The sequence below is a fragment of the Notolepis coatsorum genome (assembly GCF_963971535.1).
Source record: "Notolepis coatsorum genome assembly, chromosome: 2".
Classification (NCBI taxonomy): Eukaryota; Metazoa; Chordata; class Actinopteri; order Aulopiformes; family Paralepididae; genus Notolepis; species Notolepis coatsorum.
Genome location: NC_140166.1, coordinates 41,451,144 through 41,471,644, shown reverse-complemented (window position 1 = coordinate 41,471,644; position 20,501 = coordinate 41,451,144). Strand labels below are relative to the sequence as shown.

Sequence of the window (20,501 nt, the reverse complement as noted above, 5' to 3'; positions counted from 1 at the left end):
AACACACACTCACTCACTCACACAGACTACACACACACTCACTCACACATAGACACAAACACACACATTCCTACACAAAGACACAGACAACACAAACACACACACTTACAGAGACACACACACACATACCTACACAGAGACACACAAACACCAAGCCACACACTCCAATAGTCATGAGACTCACTCAACACTTAAGAGTCACGAGACACACACCGTAACACCCAACCCCCCTCCTGTGCGCACTATGTGCACTATACACAAGCACAAGACATAATATAGCTTTAGGTGAGAACATGGCGCTGAACAACACAGCAAACTAATTCTCCCTGGGTCGGGGATGGAGAGCAAAAACCTACTTCCTACACATGTGCAACACGTCACCCTCCATTTCCTCTGGGTGGGCGGAAGGCGATAGCAGCCGGCCCTGCGTCATGCCAGTGGGCCCTGGCCCTGGCCCCAGCCGAGCGCCACCTTCCATTCAAGATTCAGTATAATGACAACAACAAGCACGCTTTTCAATCTCGTTGCGTGTTTTAACAGAAGGTATGCTGAAAATTGTGTAAATGTACCCAAAATGTTAGAACTGTTGTTGTGAAAATTATTATTAACCCTTTCACTGCCATAGAAGGTTAGCCCTTTACTATCACACAACCGACGGCGATGCTCCATCATTAGCATCATTAGCACCGCATCCGCGGAGCTAATGATGCTAATGATGGAGCATCGCTGTCGGTTGTGTGATAGTAAAAGGCTAACCTTCTGTATTGTCACAGTGAAAGAGTTAACCGGCTGTCATGTGGCAGTGAAAGGGTTAAAGCTCTTTGATCTCTGTCCCCCTGGATATTAACAGAATCAAGCCATTTCAGATATCCAACCTGCTTCCTTGAAGATATTGCACAATATACATTGATTATATACTCCGGTTGGCCCATCAGTCACTTCTAGTTAAGTGGTGTCAGGAGAACAACCGTGTCCCTAACAATCAAGCATCTATATAGACCTGTTCGCGGTTTACAAACATACCGTGTTCGAGCCAATCAGCAATACCAACTGAGTCACGTGACTAAGTTACCCCGGACCTGCACGAGCTGCTGCGTCAAAAGAATACAACAGAGCTCTATGGAGAAACCATGACACTCCCCCCGGACTAAAAGTTGTTTCAAACGAACACGGCTGGATGTCATTTTGCCAAATCAGCATGGCTGTGAGTGTGAGTCTTTCACCTTTTACATATCTAGCTTTGGCATGGATTAGGTGGTATGAGACGGTCACGGTATTATGGTATACCAGGGTATTTAGAAATCCTGTCGGTATGATTTTCAATACCGTGACGTCACAGACTGTGCGCCACACGACGTTATAGTGTGTTCCTGTGGGTCGACCATCTTGCATGTGTGTGACAAATAAAGACTTATTCTTCTATAGAATGCGGTTATGGACCGGTGGCCGTCCGTTTATTAAGGTCAAATGGACCTTCCAGACATCGGATGATTGTGGATTCGGGTATCGGAGCGTTTTTCTAACGTTTTGAGAGTATGGATTTGTGCGTGAATGTGGACTCTGGAACACGTTGTTTGGGTAAATAAGTTATGTTATGGTTAAGCGTATGGAAGATGAATGTATGAGGGTCCGGATATCTTTTCTTAGAATGCGGGACGTTCGTATGGATAATTGTCCGAGTTATGAATGCCGGGCGGGAGTGTATGGTTGGTAAACCGTTCCAGTTCGACTGATTGTGTGTGCGTATTGGCTTTGGTGATTCGCTACAGGGGTTTAACGGCTTCAGCTGGGTTTTGATTATCAGTTTAATCAATGCAGATTACATTTTGTGCGTCAGTATGTGTACTGTCGTGAGTTTGTGAGTCACGTTGGTTTCATTTCAGCCTCCGTTATACGTTATTTGTTCCGTATGTCGTTTCATATCTGTGTGTCTCGCATGTGCGCGCTGTGCAGTTTGTTAACATGGGTCGCTAAGGAATTTAGGTTAGAGGTTGGAGAAAGTGCACGTTTAGGTTGAAAGAACGGCCCTAATGTCAAAGCATTTCAATATAAGAGTCTTGTATCAATCTTAAGATACCACAGTTATGTTGTGGATGTAAATTAACATGTGCTTGCTTATGTAGAAACAATGCAAGATAACGAGACCTTTTCATTATAACGTCTTGCAACTATGGTTATGACTAAGGTAAGGTATCAAGTATTTACTCCCGAAAAATCTTTATGTATGGTGATAACGAGTATATTGTTAACTTAGCTCCCCCCCCCCCCCCTGCGGATGAAAGTCATACCGTCATATACCGTATACCGGGGTGTGATGTCAGAAAGGTATGAAGGTATGAAAAAAATTATACCGCCCAAGCCTAGCATGGATTGATTGTTTAGATCGCTAGCATGGCTAACAAATGCAAATATATTGTAGTCTGCCCGTTGTTCTGACCAGGATTACGTTCCTTTCTGCCTCGGGTCTGCAAGTGCATATTTATCATGACGTCGTCGGCGAACAAGTCTATAGTGTCCAGTGAACAGAGAGCCACGCCCCCTCAGCCTACACTTATAACAAATCAAACGATGCACCTGAAGCTAAAAGAAATTCCATTAACATCCCACAATAAGCTTTTTTCTGACTGAATGTTTTAAATAAAATCATTGTACTGGATCTTTAAAAAGGAACACGCCAACTTTTGGGGAAATTAGCTTATTTGCCATATACCCTGAGTTGGACAAACAGATACATACCCTTTTCTTCTCTGTGCACACAGTGATTTCATCATCAAAAGCCCTGTTTTATAAAAAGCCCAGGCAGCAGTGGTTCGGCAAAAAAATTTATATATCTGCTTAGAAAATGAAAATGTCTAATTATTATTATTTAATTTTTTTCACGTGGTATACAGTGCATCCGGAAAGTATTCATACCCCTTCACTTTTTCCACATTTTGTTATGTTACAGCCTTATTACAAAATGTATTAAATTCATTTTTTTCCCTCAAACTTTTACACACAATACCCCATAATGACCAAATGAAAAGATTTAGAACTTTTTGCAAATGTATTAAAAATAAAGATTTAATATCACATGTGCATAAGTATTCACACCCAGGGGAGGAAACTAACTTTTTGGCTTACCAGCCAACTGGCGAGTATCTGATTTTTTTTACCAGCCAAACAGATTTTTTACCAGCAAAAAAAAATCGCTAATTGTGATAATTACTTCTTTGTATGTCTTCGTCTAAATTGATTTTCAATCAAAGTAATAAATAATAATCACACTGTGTCTCTACTCTTTAAAATATTAGCATAAAACATGTTAACATGAAAGAGGGATCTATTCTGGGTTGGGCTGAACTGGGCAGTGAAAGATGCTGGGTTGGACTGGGTTGGGCAGTGAAAGAAAAAACCTGAAGTATGTTGTGAAGTGTATAGATAGATGTGAAATGTATAGATGTAGCAGTACTGTCTATCTGTATGTCGTGTATGTCATAATGTTATGATGAATTGAAAATGGGGGACCCTGATGTAAACAAGACGAAAGTATTTCTCTGGTCTGCATCCCCTTAACAATTGTGTGTATTGAGCCGTACTGTATTGTACCCATTCTGCAATCTGTTAAAGTTTTCAATCAATCAAGTTAACTTTGAACCTCGGTTGTCAAGCCGCGTCAATGTTGTGTATGCATCTGAGTGGCATCACAACGGTGTTCACTGTGCCTTTAAGACAGCACGGTGGTCTTACGACAGTGCTGTGAAGTACCGTCAAGTATTGTGGTAACGTCAGTTGGGTTGGTGTGCTGTTGTGCACTGGTTGAGCTAGCCCCCGCCCCCCCCCCCCTTTTTTTTCTTTTTTTTTATACTTTTGTTTATTATGCTTTTTTTAAGGACATAGAAATCGAAGTATATGTCTGCATATATACATTATTGTATTGTCATTGTCCACAGAACAGATAACAACATTAAGCCCCTTTTGTGACTGCAATGTGCAAGCCAGGGGCTTTTGATCATGAAATAAAATGTCTAACCTTACGTCGTAGTCCGGTGCGTTTTTTGGAAACATTATAGTCATAACAGAGATACACCTAGCTAACATGGGGCTGGCTGCTTTGAGCACACACGCACACGGGGCTAACGTTAGCTAGCAAGCAGCTATAGCTAAAACGCTAACTAGAAGCTAACTACTATACAGTTCCAATAGACTAACATACACCTCTGTGATTTAAATGTGTCCTTAGTAACTTATACTCGAGGGTTGTACTAGGGTTGGATGCAGTTCCCCGTTGGTCAGGCTGTCTGTTTGTTTTCCATCTTCTGCTGTGTTTAACGTTATCTGTTTGCGAGTGCTCCCTTGACTGATGGTTAGTACCGCGGGACTTTTATTAAACATTCTGATTCTATATGTCCGCAGGTTGGGCACTACTGCGGGAACTTTTATTAAACATTATATGTCCGCGGGTCTTGTGCAGTACTCGCCAGACTGGCGAGTGGTCTTCATGAATCACTCGCCAACGTAAAAAAATACTTGCATTTGGCGAGTAAAGTGGCCTAATTTCCTCCCCTGTTCACACCCTTTGCTATGACACTCAACATTTTGCTCAGGTCCATCCTGTTTCCTCTGATCATCCTTGATATGTTTTTACAACGTGATTGGAGTCCGCCTGTGGTAAATTCAATTGATTGGGCATGATTTGTAAAGGCACACATCTGTCTATATTAGGTCCCACAGTTGACGGTGCATGTCAGAGCACAAACCAAGCCATGAAGTCAAAGGAATGGTCTGTAGACCTCCGAGACAGGATTGTATCGAGGCACAGATCTGGGGAAGGGTAGGGCTGGGCGATATGACGATATTATATAAATATCGGGTACAGTTCATTAACGATACACTTTAACGTATCGTGGATATCGTCAAAATCAATGGAGGACATTCTGGAAGTAAAAAACGAATACACGCTTGCCGATTGGTGCTAAGAACAGCAGGGCGGGTGCAAGCGGTGTGACGTAATTGGCAGACTTGTTTGGGGGAAAAAAGAAAAACATTGTGATGTGTATCGCCGAAAGGTCAGAAAATATCGTGATATCATATTTAGGCCATATCGCCCAGCCCTAGGGAAGGGTAAAAAAAAAATTCTGCAGCTTTGAAGTTTGAAGGTGCCAACGAGCACAATCGTCTCCATCATTTGCAAATAGAAGACGTTTGGAACCACCAGGACTCTTCCTAAAGCTGGCCGCCCGGCCGAACTGAGCCATCGGGGGAGAAGGGCCTTGGCCAGGGAGGTGACCAAGAACCCGATGGTCACTCTGAGAGCTCCAGTGTTCCTCTATGGAGATGGGAGAACCTTCCAGAAGGACAACCATCTCCACAGCACTCCACCAATCAGGCCTTTATGGTAGAGTGGCCAGACGGAAACCACTCCTCAGTAAAAGGCACATGACAGCCCGCATGGAGTTTGCCAAAAGGCACCTAAAGGACTCTCAGACCATGAGAAACAAAATTGTCTGGTCTGATGAAACCAAGATTTAACTTTTTGGCCTGAATGCCAAGCGCCATATTTGGAGGAAACCAGGCACTGCTTATCACCTGGTCAATACCATCCCTACAGTGAGGCGTGGTGGTGGCAGCATCATGCTGTGGGGATGTTATTCAGCGGCAGGAACTGGGAGACTAGTCAGGATTAAGGGAAAGATGAATGCAGCAATGTAGAGAGAGCTTGATGAAAACCTGCTCCAGAGCGCTCTGCACCTCAGACTGGGGCGAAGGTTCACCTTCCAACAGGACAAGGACCCTAAGCAGTAAGCACACAGCCAGGATAACAAAGGACTGGCTTCAGGACAAGTCTGTGAATGTCCTTGAGTGTCCCGGCCAGAGCCCACACTTGAACCCCATTGAACATCTCTGGAAAGATCTGAAAATGGCTGTGCACCGACGCTCCCCAACCTGATGGAGCTTGAGACAATCTGCCAAGAAGAATGGGAGAAACTGCCAAAAATTTGGTGTGCCAAGCTTGTAGCATCATACTCAAGAAGACTTGAGGCTGTAATTGCTGTCAAAGGTGCTTCAACAAAGTATTGAGTAAAGGGTGTGAATACTTATGTACGTATGTGTTTATTCTTTTACATTTCTAATACATTTGCAAAAAATAAGAAAAAAAACGTTTTCACTTTGTCATTATTGGGTATTGTGTGTAGAATTTTGAGGGGGGGGGATATTTAATCCATTTTGTAATAAGGCTGTAACATAACAAAATGTGGAAAAAGTGAAGGGGTATGAATACTTTCCGGATGCACTGTACACAGGTCACAACATGTTTACAGGAGCGTTTTTGGAGTTGTTTTCCATGACTGTTGGGAACTAGGCTGCACTGGCACACCTACTTCCAGCGAATGACGCTAAGCTGGGCTAACGGTGCGGCTGTTCCCTAAGCCTAATGCATGCACAGAAAAGAAAAGGGTATCTGCTTGTCTAACTCCAGGGTAGATGGCAAATAAGCTAATTTCCCCCCAAAAAGTTGCAGTGTTCCTTAAAAGTGAGGTTAGCCAGGAAGCACAAAGCTACATCACTGCATCAACCGGAGTGTGTTGGCCCCCAGCCCCCCAGAGCCACTACATCCACAGCTGCCCGACACATTGGCTCCATTTGTGAGGTTTGTGGTGGGGTTAGCCGTACGCATGGCCCCTCGCAAGCAACACGCTTCCAAATGCCAAGTGCCATTCACATCATTGTCACTAGTGAGTCACTGGTGGTAACTGCCTGGCCTCATCATGGCGCCAAGCGCCACACAGCTACTGCCAGGTCGACCAGACTAATGTCCAGATGCTGCTGCTGCTGCGTTCTGTTCCGCCACCTTCTGCTGCCATGAATGGGACCGAACGGGTAACACTGGCACTGGACGGCGGGTGCTGGCCAAGGCTTTACACTATACAGTTTCATTAGTGGGGCGGCGTGGCTCAGGGGTAGAGCGGAGCGTCCAATGATCAAAGGGTTGGTGGTTCGAATCCCGCTCAAGCCCATGTCCATCCCATTGCCGTTGTGTCCTTGGGCAAGACACTTAACCTACTTGCCTCGTATGAATGTGTATGCATGTGAATGAATGTTGGTGGTGGTCGGAGGGGCCGTAGGCGATGATTATTCGCCACGCTTCCGTGAGTCTGCCTCAGGGCAGCTCTGGCTGCAATTGTAGCTTACCACCACCGGTATGACTGTGTATGAACGAATAATGGACTCTGTGAAGCGCTCTGAGTCAGAGAAAAGCGCTATATAAATCCAATCCATTATTATTATTATTATTATTATTAGTAATGATTAACCCTTTCACTGCCACACTACAGAAGGTTAACCCTTTCACTACCACTCTACAGACTGTTAACCGTCTGTAGTGTGGCAGTGAAAGGGTTAACCGTCTGTAGTGTGGTAGTGAAAGGGTTAACCGTCTGTAGTGTGGTAGTGAAAGGGTTAACCTTCTGTAGTGTGGTAGTGAGAGGGCTAATGATGAATGAATGCACTGCACAAATCCTCATAACTAGTTTGAATTCATAAAAAGACCAGATAGGTAAACGCTGTATGGTAAAACAGAGGGTTAATAAAACGGATGGCATTTGAGAACATAATGAGGCGGCCCATTAAAAAATGTTGACACTAATGTTAGGTCACCCGAGGCCACGCACAATGTAAACAACAGCTGCCTGTCGTGCAAACCAAGGCAGAAATAAATGTATTTCCCCATGAATCTCTCCTCCTCCACAATGCGACATGGAGATTTCATGCGGACCGAACCAACAATAAGACATCATGGGCTGAGCCCCCGTTCCATGACCCTGTGTGCCCTACGTTGAGAAATGAGTCATTCTCCCCGCACTTCTTTGGTGTGGTAGTACTACGTACTAACCCTTAGCATCTTTCCCCCCATCCATCCCTCTCTCCTCATACACATTCCTCTCCTCTCCTCCAGCCACACATAATGTAGCACCGAGGGGGGATGGGAGAGAGAGTGAGAGATAGAGGCTGCATCTATGGCATATAATCAATGTCCAGGGGGCATTTCGTATTCATTGTCCTCTGACTTGACTACGCGTGATGTCTTCACCTTGAGCAACAACAACAACACAAGCAAGAGGTAGTGTCTCATGCTAAAGAGACAAGAGAGGGGGCAATATGGCACAGAGGTGAATGGAGTTACACCAGCGTTTCCGTTAGCCGGTAATTACCGGTATTTGACCGGCAAAATCTGTTGAAGTCCGACATATGTAATCTCTCCGGTCTTAATGTCCGGTGAAAATAATTCCCTGAGTCTAAGCACAATTTGATTATTTGAATTGTATTAAAATAGGCTAAAATTAAATAGCCTATGCGATGAACGAAACGATCATTACATTTGTTTCCTCGTTGCTTCTAATAATGACAACGACGTTGTCAGCGAGAGCTTACTGCTGGGTGTGCGAACTTTTGTGAAGCTGCAGAGCCAGAGCAACAACAGCACAATGCAGTATTCCAGCAGTACTCCAATTCAGCCATTTTCAGCCAATGTTGGGTGGGGGGCGCTGCTGTGCGGTTCCCAGAAAAGAGCCAATAACAGCTAAATGAGCTGCTCTGCAGCGCCATACTCTTTGCAAATAAGTCGTTGCGAGGTGGAGAGAGTCGTCACGCAAACCACGATAATGTTGCCGTCTCTCTGCTTTCTCAGTTCTTCGCTTGATATAATTAATACAAATGTCCAATATAACGGAATTCGTTAGCTCATAAAAATGTGATTATAACAGACTGCTGTTTAGTGTCGGACGGACTGCCCACATACGCGGTCTATTTTATTTCAAGTCAGCAGCAGCACGGAGTATCGAGGGACTTATTTTATTTGGAATATATTAATGACTGTATACGCAAAAGTAGCCTAGTTTTAAGTAATAATATTATAAATCTACATGCCTTGAGGATGACATTCTTTATATAGCCTGCCTATCAATTGTTTTAAAGCTCAATAAACTATGACCGGAATTAATCTCATTTGTCCGGTAGATTGAAATCTTGCAGGTCACGGAGACCGGCAACAATTTTTTCTAACGGAAACCCTGAGTTACACACTGGATGAATATGGCCATTACGGTTCACGAGGAGCGATGCCTAATGTAGCAGCACAACTACTACTACTCCAGAGCAAAGTAACCATTAGCCAGGCCGCTATAGCATTAGCCGTGCCCGTTAAGAGGTCAGTGGGACATTTGGAGTGAAATCGCCACACAGCAGCACACTGCAGCGTTTGTGTGTGTGTGTGTGTGTGTGTGTGTGTGTGTGTTGTTCATAGCTTCTTCTTTTTGCACACGTCCCTGCCGTGACACTGCACATCAGCAGCGAGCACTCTGGCTCACCCCACTCCAGCTGTTGTTGAAGAGGGCAATCGCAGGGCAGGGAGATCGCTCTTTTCTATTATGACGGGGGACATCAAACACGTACACACTACACACACACACACACAGATACTCACAAAGCCCACCGTCAGGCCCATCCCACCTAATGGCTGTAGCCTCATACTACTAACGGGTGCTCAGGGAGGCAATGAGGTTTGCTATATCTATATATCCATGACCCTTGGTTGACTCCGCTCCCCCATTCACCCCCCCCCCCCCCCCCCCCCCCTCGTGGCCTGGCAATGACCTCCCTATTAGGGTGAGAGACAGAGGAGAGAGTGGGTCTGGGGATCCTGTTTGAGTGGAGTGACCTGACGCAGCCGTCGGGGTGTCGAGTACACAAATCTCCCGGCAATGGGGTCAAAGCCGGTGCTTAACCATTCGTTTGGATTTTTACACCCCCCCCCCCTCACATACTCAACTCTCTCTCTCTCTTTGGTAGATCACAACTGCTAGCGATCATGCACGGCACTGGTGATGAGCCAGCTCGAGTAAGAGGGGAGAGTGAACGGACAAGTGCTGCCACTTATACACACACAGGCCACACACACACACAGGTCGGGGCAGCAGTAAGTCCCTATATCAACCGGGGTGACTGTGGCAATATACAAGGCGAGACGGAACACAGTTATTGTGGAGGCAGCCTGAATGTCGTCAACTTCCTCCCCACTGCCACAACTTCCCCCGGTGGCATGTCCACAACACAGACCACGGCTGGGGAGCGGACACGGGCAGGGCAGGCTGCTGGGTGTAATATACACTAAGTCTAAAGGGTCTGACTGGCGGGTGACTTTAGTGGCGGTGGTGACCATCTGGGCAAACCAGGTCACTGTGTTAGACAGACTTACGTGACTCCTGTCTACTCTCTGGGCTAATCCTGTGTGTGTAGAGGTGTGTGTGACTGAGTATGTTTGTGTGTGCGTGCGTGTGTGTGTGTGTGCGTGCGTGTCATGGCGCCACTCACACTCACAGGCCAGATAAAGCCTGGAGCCAGTCAAAACAGTAGTTAGCTGCAGGGCAGGGCCTTTTAGATCCCCTGCCTGCAAGATGACCTGGATCAGAAGGTATGACAAAAAAGTAGATGATGCGCTTGTTAAGATAAGATGCATGTGTGTATACCATATTCAGGGTTTTTTGTTTACATACTGAGTGCGAGTGTGAGTGTGTGTGTGTGTGCGCATATAGACGAAGGAACACAACAAGGATTGTTTGTGTGGCCACTGGCCACGTGCCAGCATGCACTTGTGCCTGTTAATAAGCAAGTGTAACGCCTGTTGTTTTGTGTGTATGTAGTAGTACTGAATAATGTGTATGGAATTTTCTGTTATATATATTTGTGTGTGTGTGTGTGTGTGTGTGTGTGTGTGTATGTGTGTGTCTGCCCCAAGGCAAGAGACTAGAGGTTAGTGTCCGGCTGCTGTCTATGATCAGGTTACACTTAGTGGGTGTGTTCCTTGGTTCCTCTGTCGCCTGTATGTCTGCCTCATTCTCTCTCTCGCTCTCTCTCTCTCTCTCTTCTCCTTCCATCTCTGTCTCTCTCACTCTCTCTCCATCTGTCTGGTAGGAGAGGCTTGGAGCATGCGTCAGCCAGGCCCGTTCCTCTGGCACCAGCTCTAACCAACCTCTCTCTCTCTCTCTCTCTCTCTCTCTCCCTCCCTCCCTCCCTCCCTCCCTTCCTCCTTCCTTCCTTCCTCTCTCTCTCTCTCTCTCTCTCTCCTCCTCCCATCTCCCGACAGCTCCTGACAGGGAGCAGCTCTGCAGCTGGTCCACAGACCCGGCAGGAGGCTGGGAGCCATGCGACTCCCTTCTCTGACCTCCTCCTCCACCTCTGTCTCTCCCTCTCTTCTCCTCCGCTGCAGGCAAAGGTGTGGGGCAGGAGATCTGCCCTGGCAGCCGCCCGCTGAGCGTAGCTGTCAGCTCTCGCCTGAACCACGATATATACACACACACACACACACACACACACCAGGGCCAGGCCCCATAAAAGACACACACACACACAGCCACCCTGACAAAGCGATGCTACGCTAGCCATCTCTATAGGGGTGTGTAAAGGTACACGTATCCGTACCGAACCGTTTCAGTGTGTACCGTACCGTTTCCGAACGAATACAACGGTATGTGTTAACCACTAACGACCGCCCACCGGGGGCCGGTTTTTTCACAATCTAATATAAGTATTATTATTATAATTTTTTTTTTTTTTACAAGTCGGTTATTAATTTCAATATAGAATATTCGTCGACAGCCCTACAAGTACAATTAGTTACTGCACAGTGCACACTACATCACCCCTGAGTGGAACAGCCAAACTTTCCCCCGCTGTACCGAAAACCCGTACCGAACCGTGACTTCAAAACCGAGGTACGTACCGGACCGTGGTTTTTGTGTACCGTTACACAAATCAAATAAAATCAAATTTATTTATAGGGCCCGACAACACACGTTAATGTCCCCATGGGCCGTACAGATCTTCTTTAAACAAGTCAAGAAGAAAACGTAACAATAAGTCAAGAACAGAACAAGAACACCATAAGGTCCAAACATTTTTAGATGAATACAAATAAATGAAAGAATGCAAGCACTCCCAGACATACCAGACATACACCCCTCTAACATGTGCTTTGACCCCCGTCTTAACCCCCTTACACTACCACACTACAGAAGGTTAACCGTATGTAGTGTGATAGTAAAGGGTTAACCTTCTGTAGTGTGGTAGTGAACGGGTTAACCTGCTGTCGTGTGGCAGTGAAAGGGTTAACCTTCTGTAATGTGGCAGTGAAAGGGTTAACCTAAAAAGAGATGAACTTCACTTCACTGTAAAGCGTGCTCGGTCTCTCAGCCTCACGTCACGTTGTCCAGCCCTTCTCAGGTGGTCTTTGGTTGCAGCGTTTGGATTCTGGCCACGTGTCAGACGCACTACTACAACAAGCCTCAGGTCAAACTCAAGCCATGTGGATCCACTGACCAATGCACATTTTGTATTATAATCATTAGGATCTAGCATCAGACCACATTTTCTGGCATTCACAATTGGTCTAAAATGTATAATAATAAATACCCTTATAAAAAAATATAAAAATGTTGTCTACAGTTCATTTTCTTGCCGTTCCATCACATTTCTTTATGCTGCCTGTGCCTCATGTTTAATATTATGCAGAATTTCAGAGTCAACACAAGACACACTAGCTCCAGCACTGTGTGTGTGTGTGTGTGTGTGTGTGTGTGTGTTGTCGGTGTGTCTCTGTGTAGGTATGTGTGAGTGTGTGTTGTCTGTGTAGTTATGTGTGTGTGTTGTCTGTGTGTCTCTGTGTAGTGTGTGTTGTCTGTGCGTCTCTGTGTAGGTATGTGCGAGTGTGTGTGTGTTGTCTGTGCGTCTCTGTGTAGGTATGTGTGAGTGTGTGTGTGTGTGTTGTCTGTGTGTCTCTGTGTAGGTATGTGTGTGGTGTGTGTGTTGTCTGTGTGTCTCTGTGTAGGTATGTGTGTGGTGTGTGTGTTGTCTGTGCGTCTCTGTGTAGGTATGTGTGAGTGTGTGTGTGTGTGTTGTCTGTGTGTCTCTGTGTAGGTATGTGTGTGGTGTGTGTGTTGTCTGTGTGTCTCTGTGTAGGTATGTGTGTGGTGTGTGTGTTGTCTGTGTGTAGGTATGTGTGTGTGTTGTCTGTGTGTCTCTGTGTAGTGTGTGTTGTCTGTGCGTCTCTGTGTAGGTATGTGCGAGTGTGTGTGTGTTGTCTGTGCGTCTCTGTGTAGGTATGTGTGAGTGTGTGTGTGTGTGTGTGTTGTCTGTGTGTCTCTGTGTAGGTATGTGTGAGTGTGTGTGTGTGTGTGTGTTGTCTGTGTGTCTCTGTGTAGGTATGTGCGAGTGTGTGTGTGTTGTCTGTGCGTCTCTGTGTAGGTATGTGTGAGTGTGTGTGTGTGTGTGTGTGTTGTCTGTGTGTCTCTGTGTAGGTATGTGTGAGTGTGTGTGTGTGTTGTCTGTGTGTCTCTGTGTAGGTATGTGTGAGTGTGTGTGTGTGTGTGTGTTGTCTGTGTGTCTCTGTGTAGGTATGTGTGTGTGTGTTGTCTGTGTGTCTCTGTGTAGGTATGTGTGTGGTGTGTGTGTTGTCTGTGTGTCTCTGTGTAGGTATGTGTGTGGTGTGTGTGTTGTCTGTGTGTCTGTGACAAATCACTTAAAACAATAGCTGATTTGGGGGCGTCCTGGTGGCTCGCTGAGATAAGTACCATGGACATGGAATATCCTGGGTTCCTATAGGACGTCTGTTCACTCTCCAAAATATCACTGGTTACTTTCCACTGTACTGTATCACAACAAGGCAGAAATGTCTTAAAATACATCTAGCCAATAAATACAATTAAATTAGTGAATCTAGTCATACTCAAAAGGAAAAAGTTGAATCCATGTGACAAGTCAGTGGTACGTCATAAAGGTGACTGTGTGTGTGTGCCCAACTCTATCAGTTTGTCATACGTGTATGTATGCAGCGTGTGTCTGTTTGTCATACATGTATGCCGCGTGTGTTTGTCATACGTGTATGCAGCATGTGTCTGTTTGTCATACATGTATGCAGCATGTGTCTGTCATATACGTGTATGTATGCAGCATGTGTCTGTCATGCATGTATGTAAGCAGCGTGTGTCTGTTTGTCATACGTGTATGTATGCAGCATGGTCATACGTGTATGTATGCAGCATGTCTGTTTGTCACACGTGTATGTATGCAGCATGGTCACACGTGTATGTATGCAGCATGGTCATATGTGTATGTATGCAGCATGGTCATACGTGTAACTATGTATGCAGCATGTGTCTGTTTGTCACACGTGTATGTATGCAGCATGGTCATACGTATATATATGCAGCATGGTCATACGTGTAACTATGTATGCAGCATGTGTCTGTTTGTCACACGTGTATGTATGCAGCATGGTCACACGTGTATGTATGCAGCATGGTCATACGTATATATATGCAGCATGGTCATACGTGTAACTATGTATGCAGCATGTGTCTGTTTGTCACACGTGTATGTATGCAGCATGGTCACACGTGTATGTATGCAGCATGTGTCCAGATGTTACCTTGTCCTTCTCGTGGGGCAGCAGCCGGACAGGTGGCAGAGACTCCAGGGACACGGTGCCCGTCCCGTCGGGCTGGGAGCTGCTGCGGCTGATGAGGCGGAAGAGAGGGCCCTGTTTGGCCACGCGGCCGTGAGCCACGGCCCTCTTCAGGGCCACCCTCAGCTGCTGATGGAAGATGCCGGGCCCCATGGAGCCGCTGCCCGACAGGTAGGCCGCCACGTCGGCCTGGCACTTAAGGAAGCGCTCGACACTCTTCAGGCTGGAGCCGCCGGCCTCGTGGAGCCCCTCCAGCGAACGCTTTATCAGCTTGTTCCAGTCCAGCCCCGGTTTCTTTCCCGAGTGGGAGTGGGAGTGGGAATGGGAGTGAGAGCTCCCCCCACTGCCACCCCCTCCTCCTCCTCCTCCTCCACCGCCCCCTCCCCCTCCAGAGCTGCCACTCCGAGGCTTGGGCAGGGCCAAGCGCCCAGGGTTGTCCGGGTCCTTGTAGGAGTTGAGCCCCTTGTTGGAGACCTTGAGGATGGTGCCGTCCTTGACGCTGAGCTCCAGCTGCTCCAGCACCGTCTTGCGGTCCAGCCCGTGGGACATGGACACGGCATTGCAGATGCGCTCCTCGGACGGCCGCTGCTTCTGCTTCTTGACCTTCTTAATGGCCTCCAGGATCCACTGGGTGTACATCGGGTTGGCCAGTTTCACCATGGCTGCGGTCTAGGTGTGTGTGTGCGGGGGCCCCGGGGGCCTGACCGCGGTGGCCGCAAACAAACAAAAAATGCCCGTAGGCCAAGGAAGGGTCCGGCCTGCGCCCCTAGTGCGCCGCCCCCCCTCTCCTCCTAGCCCCTCTACCCGCCGACTATCCTTTGTCCTGGGGCCGCGCAGAGAGTCCCTCGGAGCGTGAGTGTGAGTGGCACGGCAGGGAGCAGCTCACCATAGCATAGGCCGACCTAGCCAACCCCCCCCCACCCGATGAAAGCCGGTCCACCCACTACCACCCTCTCCCGGCAGGGTGAAGTAGCCTGGGGGACAGCAGGGGAGGAGTGGAGGTGAGCAGCAGTCTATTAAAAACCACTGGGAGGTCTGGATCTACTTGCACAAGTGGGGCTTCTTCGACTGAGGTGTCTCCCAACTTTGCCTTTTCCGCAAAATACAGAGACACACGCACAATAAAACCGGCAGATCAGTCTCCCGTCTACAGTATATTAACCAGCTCTCAATGCAACTTGTGAAATTATGTCCACGGTCTTTCCGAGTTGAAATGGGTTTTTCATTTGGTCGTTTAGGGCAGTGTTTTCTGAAGATTACGATGAACTCCACGGGACCAGTATTTCCCCCCCCCCCCGTTCTCCTTCTCTCCTGCGGCAGCCTGGCCTTTTCGGGTCTGGGACGGAAAGGATGCCTCACCCCAGGGAGTAGCCGGGGCCGATCACCTTCATACCGATTGCACTTCAGTAGCCGACGCACACTGAGGAAACAAAACAAAAAAGCACACGCACACAAAAAGGGTTAGAGAAACTTTGCACAAAAACTTGTGTCATGTGTACCGTATCTGTATATAAGTGGATGGATGCCATGTAAATTGTGAGCAACAGAACCACTGATGATGCAGAACACATTTCTGAGAAATCAGATAAAACATAATACTAGTACTAATATTTTATACTTAATACTATCCAAGTATAGAGTTTGAAATTGTCTCCTTTGTCTCTCGCTTATTTAATCAAAACGCAACCATGGGCACCTTCAGAGCACACACGATACAAATATCATCCGTACAGTATCATCACAACAGTGTGTAAACAAAGCCATGCCCCTCCACAAAAACATCACAAGGCCTGTTGCCTCTTATTGCAGAATCGATACCAGTCACAGACTTGTTAAATGCAGGTTACATTGGCATGTAATTTAAAGTTAACTTATAGCAACACCAGCTAAAGCAAAAGGAGACCTGTCTCAATGCATTTTGGTAAGTAAATTGTGAATTTTCAACAGACACAATGTTTTCCCAACAGTATATGGTAAATATAGTACTATGCGAATGATCTTGAACAGTTAAGTAAACTGTCGACTCTCCCTACGCTGAAAATAGGAGCATCAATACTTGAATTTGTGATGTCATCAAGTGACACTTTTTGGAGTTGGTCCATTGACATTGAAGTTGTGAGCGACTTTGTGGGCTTGTGTAATTCTTGTTTGAGATATTACTTCCAATTTATGTTTAGTTAAATGTAGTGCTTACAGGTCTGAAACAGAAATGTACCTATATCGTCAGTACAGTCACCATTCATGTCAGTGTCCAATGTTGTTATATTATTTCAGTAGTGTCTGGTCTCTCTGATGTTCAGCTTATGGAGATCTGTTCAAATTCACAAACCAAACTGAGCTGTCCAGTATTATAGACATATCATCATTTGTATTCTACTTTAGGGTGAATTGTACCTTCACTGAAAACAACATGCTCAACTATTTGTAAACAACTTGAGTAGAGATAACAGTCTACGTTACCTAATCTGACTTCAGTGAAACTATTGCTAACTAAAATAAATAAACAAAAAGCTATTTATTTGCTAGATTTAACGTGCACTGTGTTAGCTATACGATAATACATGCGTTTACTGTTTACCGAGTTGCCTGGTGCTCGGGTGTTAATGTGTTATTAACGCCAGCAAGCAGCAGGTGTATAAAAGGTAAACATGATCACCATATAAACTGAAGCTGCCTAACTTGCCTGCTCAGTTAGCCGACGTGCTAACATAAACATGATGTAGTCAAAACACAGTTTGTTAGCAAACATTAGCTGGGGGAAGCTAACGCTAGCCAAGTCAAATCAAAGCCAAGTCAAACGTCGCACGTCTTCCAGTCCCGTGTCCTTGACTGCTCTGTTTACTCTCTCGCCGACACGACAGAGGCAACTATCTCGACAGTGACAACAACAAACCTTCCCGCGAATAAGTGCTGTAGTTTTAGTCAAGCTAACCTCAACAACAGCTAGCTAACGTTAGCGTTCCTGCTGGGGGTAAAGCTATAGCCTTCACTCCCACTAGCTAACGTTAGCCCAAAACATCAACAGTGTGAAACACACACACTAGCAACAAACGCCAAGATTCTAACACACAAACGGCCGACGTTTCAAAGCTAATAACAAGCCAAACGAATAATTCCATTACCCAACTGTCGCGGTTGATATTCAACGGGGGAGATATCGCGGCCTTCTAAATCTAAAAAAGGCACAATGCAAGTTACACACACGGCCATAATAACGGCTAACGGGCGAGTGCGAAAAAAAAATCAGAAACGGGTCCCCGTGTTGTTGTGAGGAGGCCGCGCGGTCCCGCTCTCTCAGGTGAGAGGGAGAGCCTCTGCCCGCGAGACCCGCCGCGTCCCCGCCGTCCCTCCCCGCCTCGCGCGCGGACTCACTTCCTCCAGCAACCCGCCCTCCCTCCCTCCTCCCACGTACAGCCCGCGGTGCCGCGGCGAAGACAAGGCCGCTGCTGCCGCTGCTGCTGGAGTAGAGGCCTCGGCTCCCCCCTCCCTCTATCCAACCATGCCCCCCCTCGCGACCATCATCTCTCCCCGCCTTACCCCTCTCTCTCTCTACCTCTCGCGGTTCCCAGAAAGCTGGACCAGTTCTGTTGGGTTTCTCCAGAGAGAGGGGACGCCGTGTTTAAATATCCTCCCGACACCCCGGCTCTCTACTCACCGGAATTATTCCGTGTCGAGTTGCCCGAGGAGAATGTGCCAAAAATTCTTCGAATCAGAGACAACAACAAGCCCGAAAATAATGCAGCCAGAGTCGACCGGAGGCTCCAGAGCTGACGCCATCTTTGAGTGAAACAGGAGTAGCTCGGCTCGTGGGGGGGGAGGGAGGGAGGGGGGGGACCGCCGTGTGGAACAGCCAGGGCAAGGGACCGTCGTCTGTTGTAGCATCGCGTTGTTCAGGCGCTCAGGCCGACGTGCGAACAGGGGGGGAATTATTCACTGCGAGGGGAGAGGAGAGGAGAGGGGCGGGCGGGCGGAGTTGTAGCTGCGAGGAGGGGTGGTGGTGGATATTATCGGTTGTTGAACAACACATGAAATGGAAGAAAGGAAGGGACAGATGGTGGAGGAGGGAGGAAAAACGGATAGGTGTTCTTCTCGCTTTCTCCACTGTGCGCGCTCTTCTGCACACAGACAGACATGATGCGAGCGGCGTTCTTTCTAGGGAACGTCTGCATTTTATTTTCTGTGCAGCTGTGCTCACAGTGCTCCTCCAACAGAGACAAATCAAAGCTGTGAGTGTGGTGGGTGGTGGTTTAACCCTTTCACTGCAGCCACACACACCACGACAGAAGGTTAACCCTTTACGGCTGTCGTGTGGCGGTGAAAGGGTTAACCTTCTGTGTGTTGTTGTCACGGTGAAAGGGTTAACCGTTTGGTAGTGTGTGTGTGTGGCAGTGAAAGGGTTAACCGGCTGTCGTGTGGCAGTGAAAGGATTAACCTTCTGTGTATTGTTGTCTCAGTGACAGGGTTAACCGTTTGGTAGTGCGGCAGTGAAAGGGTTAACGTTAGAGGGTATTTAAAGATCAAAGTGAGACACCCTCCATCGGTAGGATCTGCAGTCTATTGTAGCAGCTGTGTTTTTGCTGAAGATGGGAAGACAACCGTATAGATACAGTGCCGAACATGTTATTATCTGGTGTTACAGTGTAGCTATCTAATAATATATCACACGCTTTTATTAAAGCATACCCGTTTATATAGAGTAGTGATGCCTCGCTAGTCAGATTATGATACGTAGCTAATATCATCTTCCCACAAAAACGATTATGTAAATTGACCGCATTGCCGATCCACACTTCCCCATCCAACACGCGCGCCTATTACATTACAATAAATGACAGTTAACCCTCACACAACATGTTCACCCTCATAATTTGTGTTTGGAGAAAGGGAGGGTTTTACAGCTTTGAGTGCAACATAAAAACTTGCATCTGTGACAGATAGATGGACTGTAATGTAAATGTATTGCCGTCAGTGCATTGAATCTACAAAGTGCCTCATAAAAAGTAATTTACACTTTCATGAGCAATAATGATAATATAATAATGATGCCACACAGAGTGGGGAGGATGCAACATAAAGCAAGACTATTGATCGTGAAAATAAAATGTTTCAGATGATGTATTAATTTGCGACGCCATGGAAGTTTGAACAACTTCACTATAGCCTGGCTTTTTTGTCAGTTCATGCAATGTCATGATTCAAGTTTCAAGTTTATTTTGTCACGTGCCTATCCTTACAGTGTAGAGGAGTGGATTATTTTTGTTTCTTGGCTCCTGGCCCTAGCAGCAGCAACAACACAAGTAGTGCAAACATGAATCAATAAGTCTTACCTATAAAATAAAAATAATTAGCAGTATATTAGAAATTAGCGGCATAGTGCATACAATAACTAAATCAATAAATTACACAGAAACACCTGTGACCTGTGTCACCAACCCTGGCAACCATCTGCCTTTTCTATTAGAGGATAACAGTGAGATCTCTCTGGGTGCAAATTAAATTATCGGAAGCTTTGTGTAAAATGATGTGTAGCAGTCCTTTGAGAGGGATTAAGGAGTGTTTTATAGGAAGCAATTAGACCGGAATGTTTCCCATGTTCCCAAATCCTTATGAGGAAATCACATTTCAAGTACAACGTTGACACTGATGGAAATGTACTATAGTGTTATTACATAGATAAAGAGTGTACAGTGTTAACACTTTGGTTGCCATGGGTTAAATTCATAATATACCATAGGTTGCCGGCTCTATTTGTCTATGGAGAAGTACCCCTTCTTTGCATGGCTATAACTTTTTAAATTCTATTGCTACATTGCCATTATTAGGGCCCATTCAAAGTCCTATATGTATTGTTCATTGTGTAGCAACGTTAAACTTTTTCATTCACATATTCATAGTAAAGTATGGTCTAATGTATAAGTATGTTTTCATCTCTTTCTGCAGCTTTCTCCAGAACGTGATCTATAGCCCCAAATGCATTATATTGATGATGCAATACAGTTTTATG

General features: G+C 46.3%; 1 protein-coding gene across 2 annotated transcripts in view; it reads right to left on the bottom strand.

The window, feature by feature from the left end:
- Positions 1-18,276, bottom strand: part of kat6a (K(lysine) acetyltransferase 6A) — a 73,940-nt gene extending 55,664 nt beyond the window's left edge. The window contains exons 1-2 of one of the 2 annotated variants that reach the window (XM_084338231.1): positions 18,153-18,276; positions 14,462-15,917 (exon numbers count right to left, since the gene is read on the bottom strand). In XM_084338231.1, coding sequence (XP_084194357.1) covers positions 14,462-15,157 — 696 coding nt within the window. In that variant the 5' untranslated portion in view covers positions 15,158-15,917; positions 18,153-18,276. The other variant, XM_084338232.1, reaches the window with a different exon arrangement.
- Between the last annotated feature and the right edge of the window lie 2,225 nt (positions 18,277-20,501).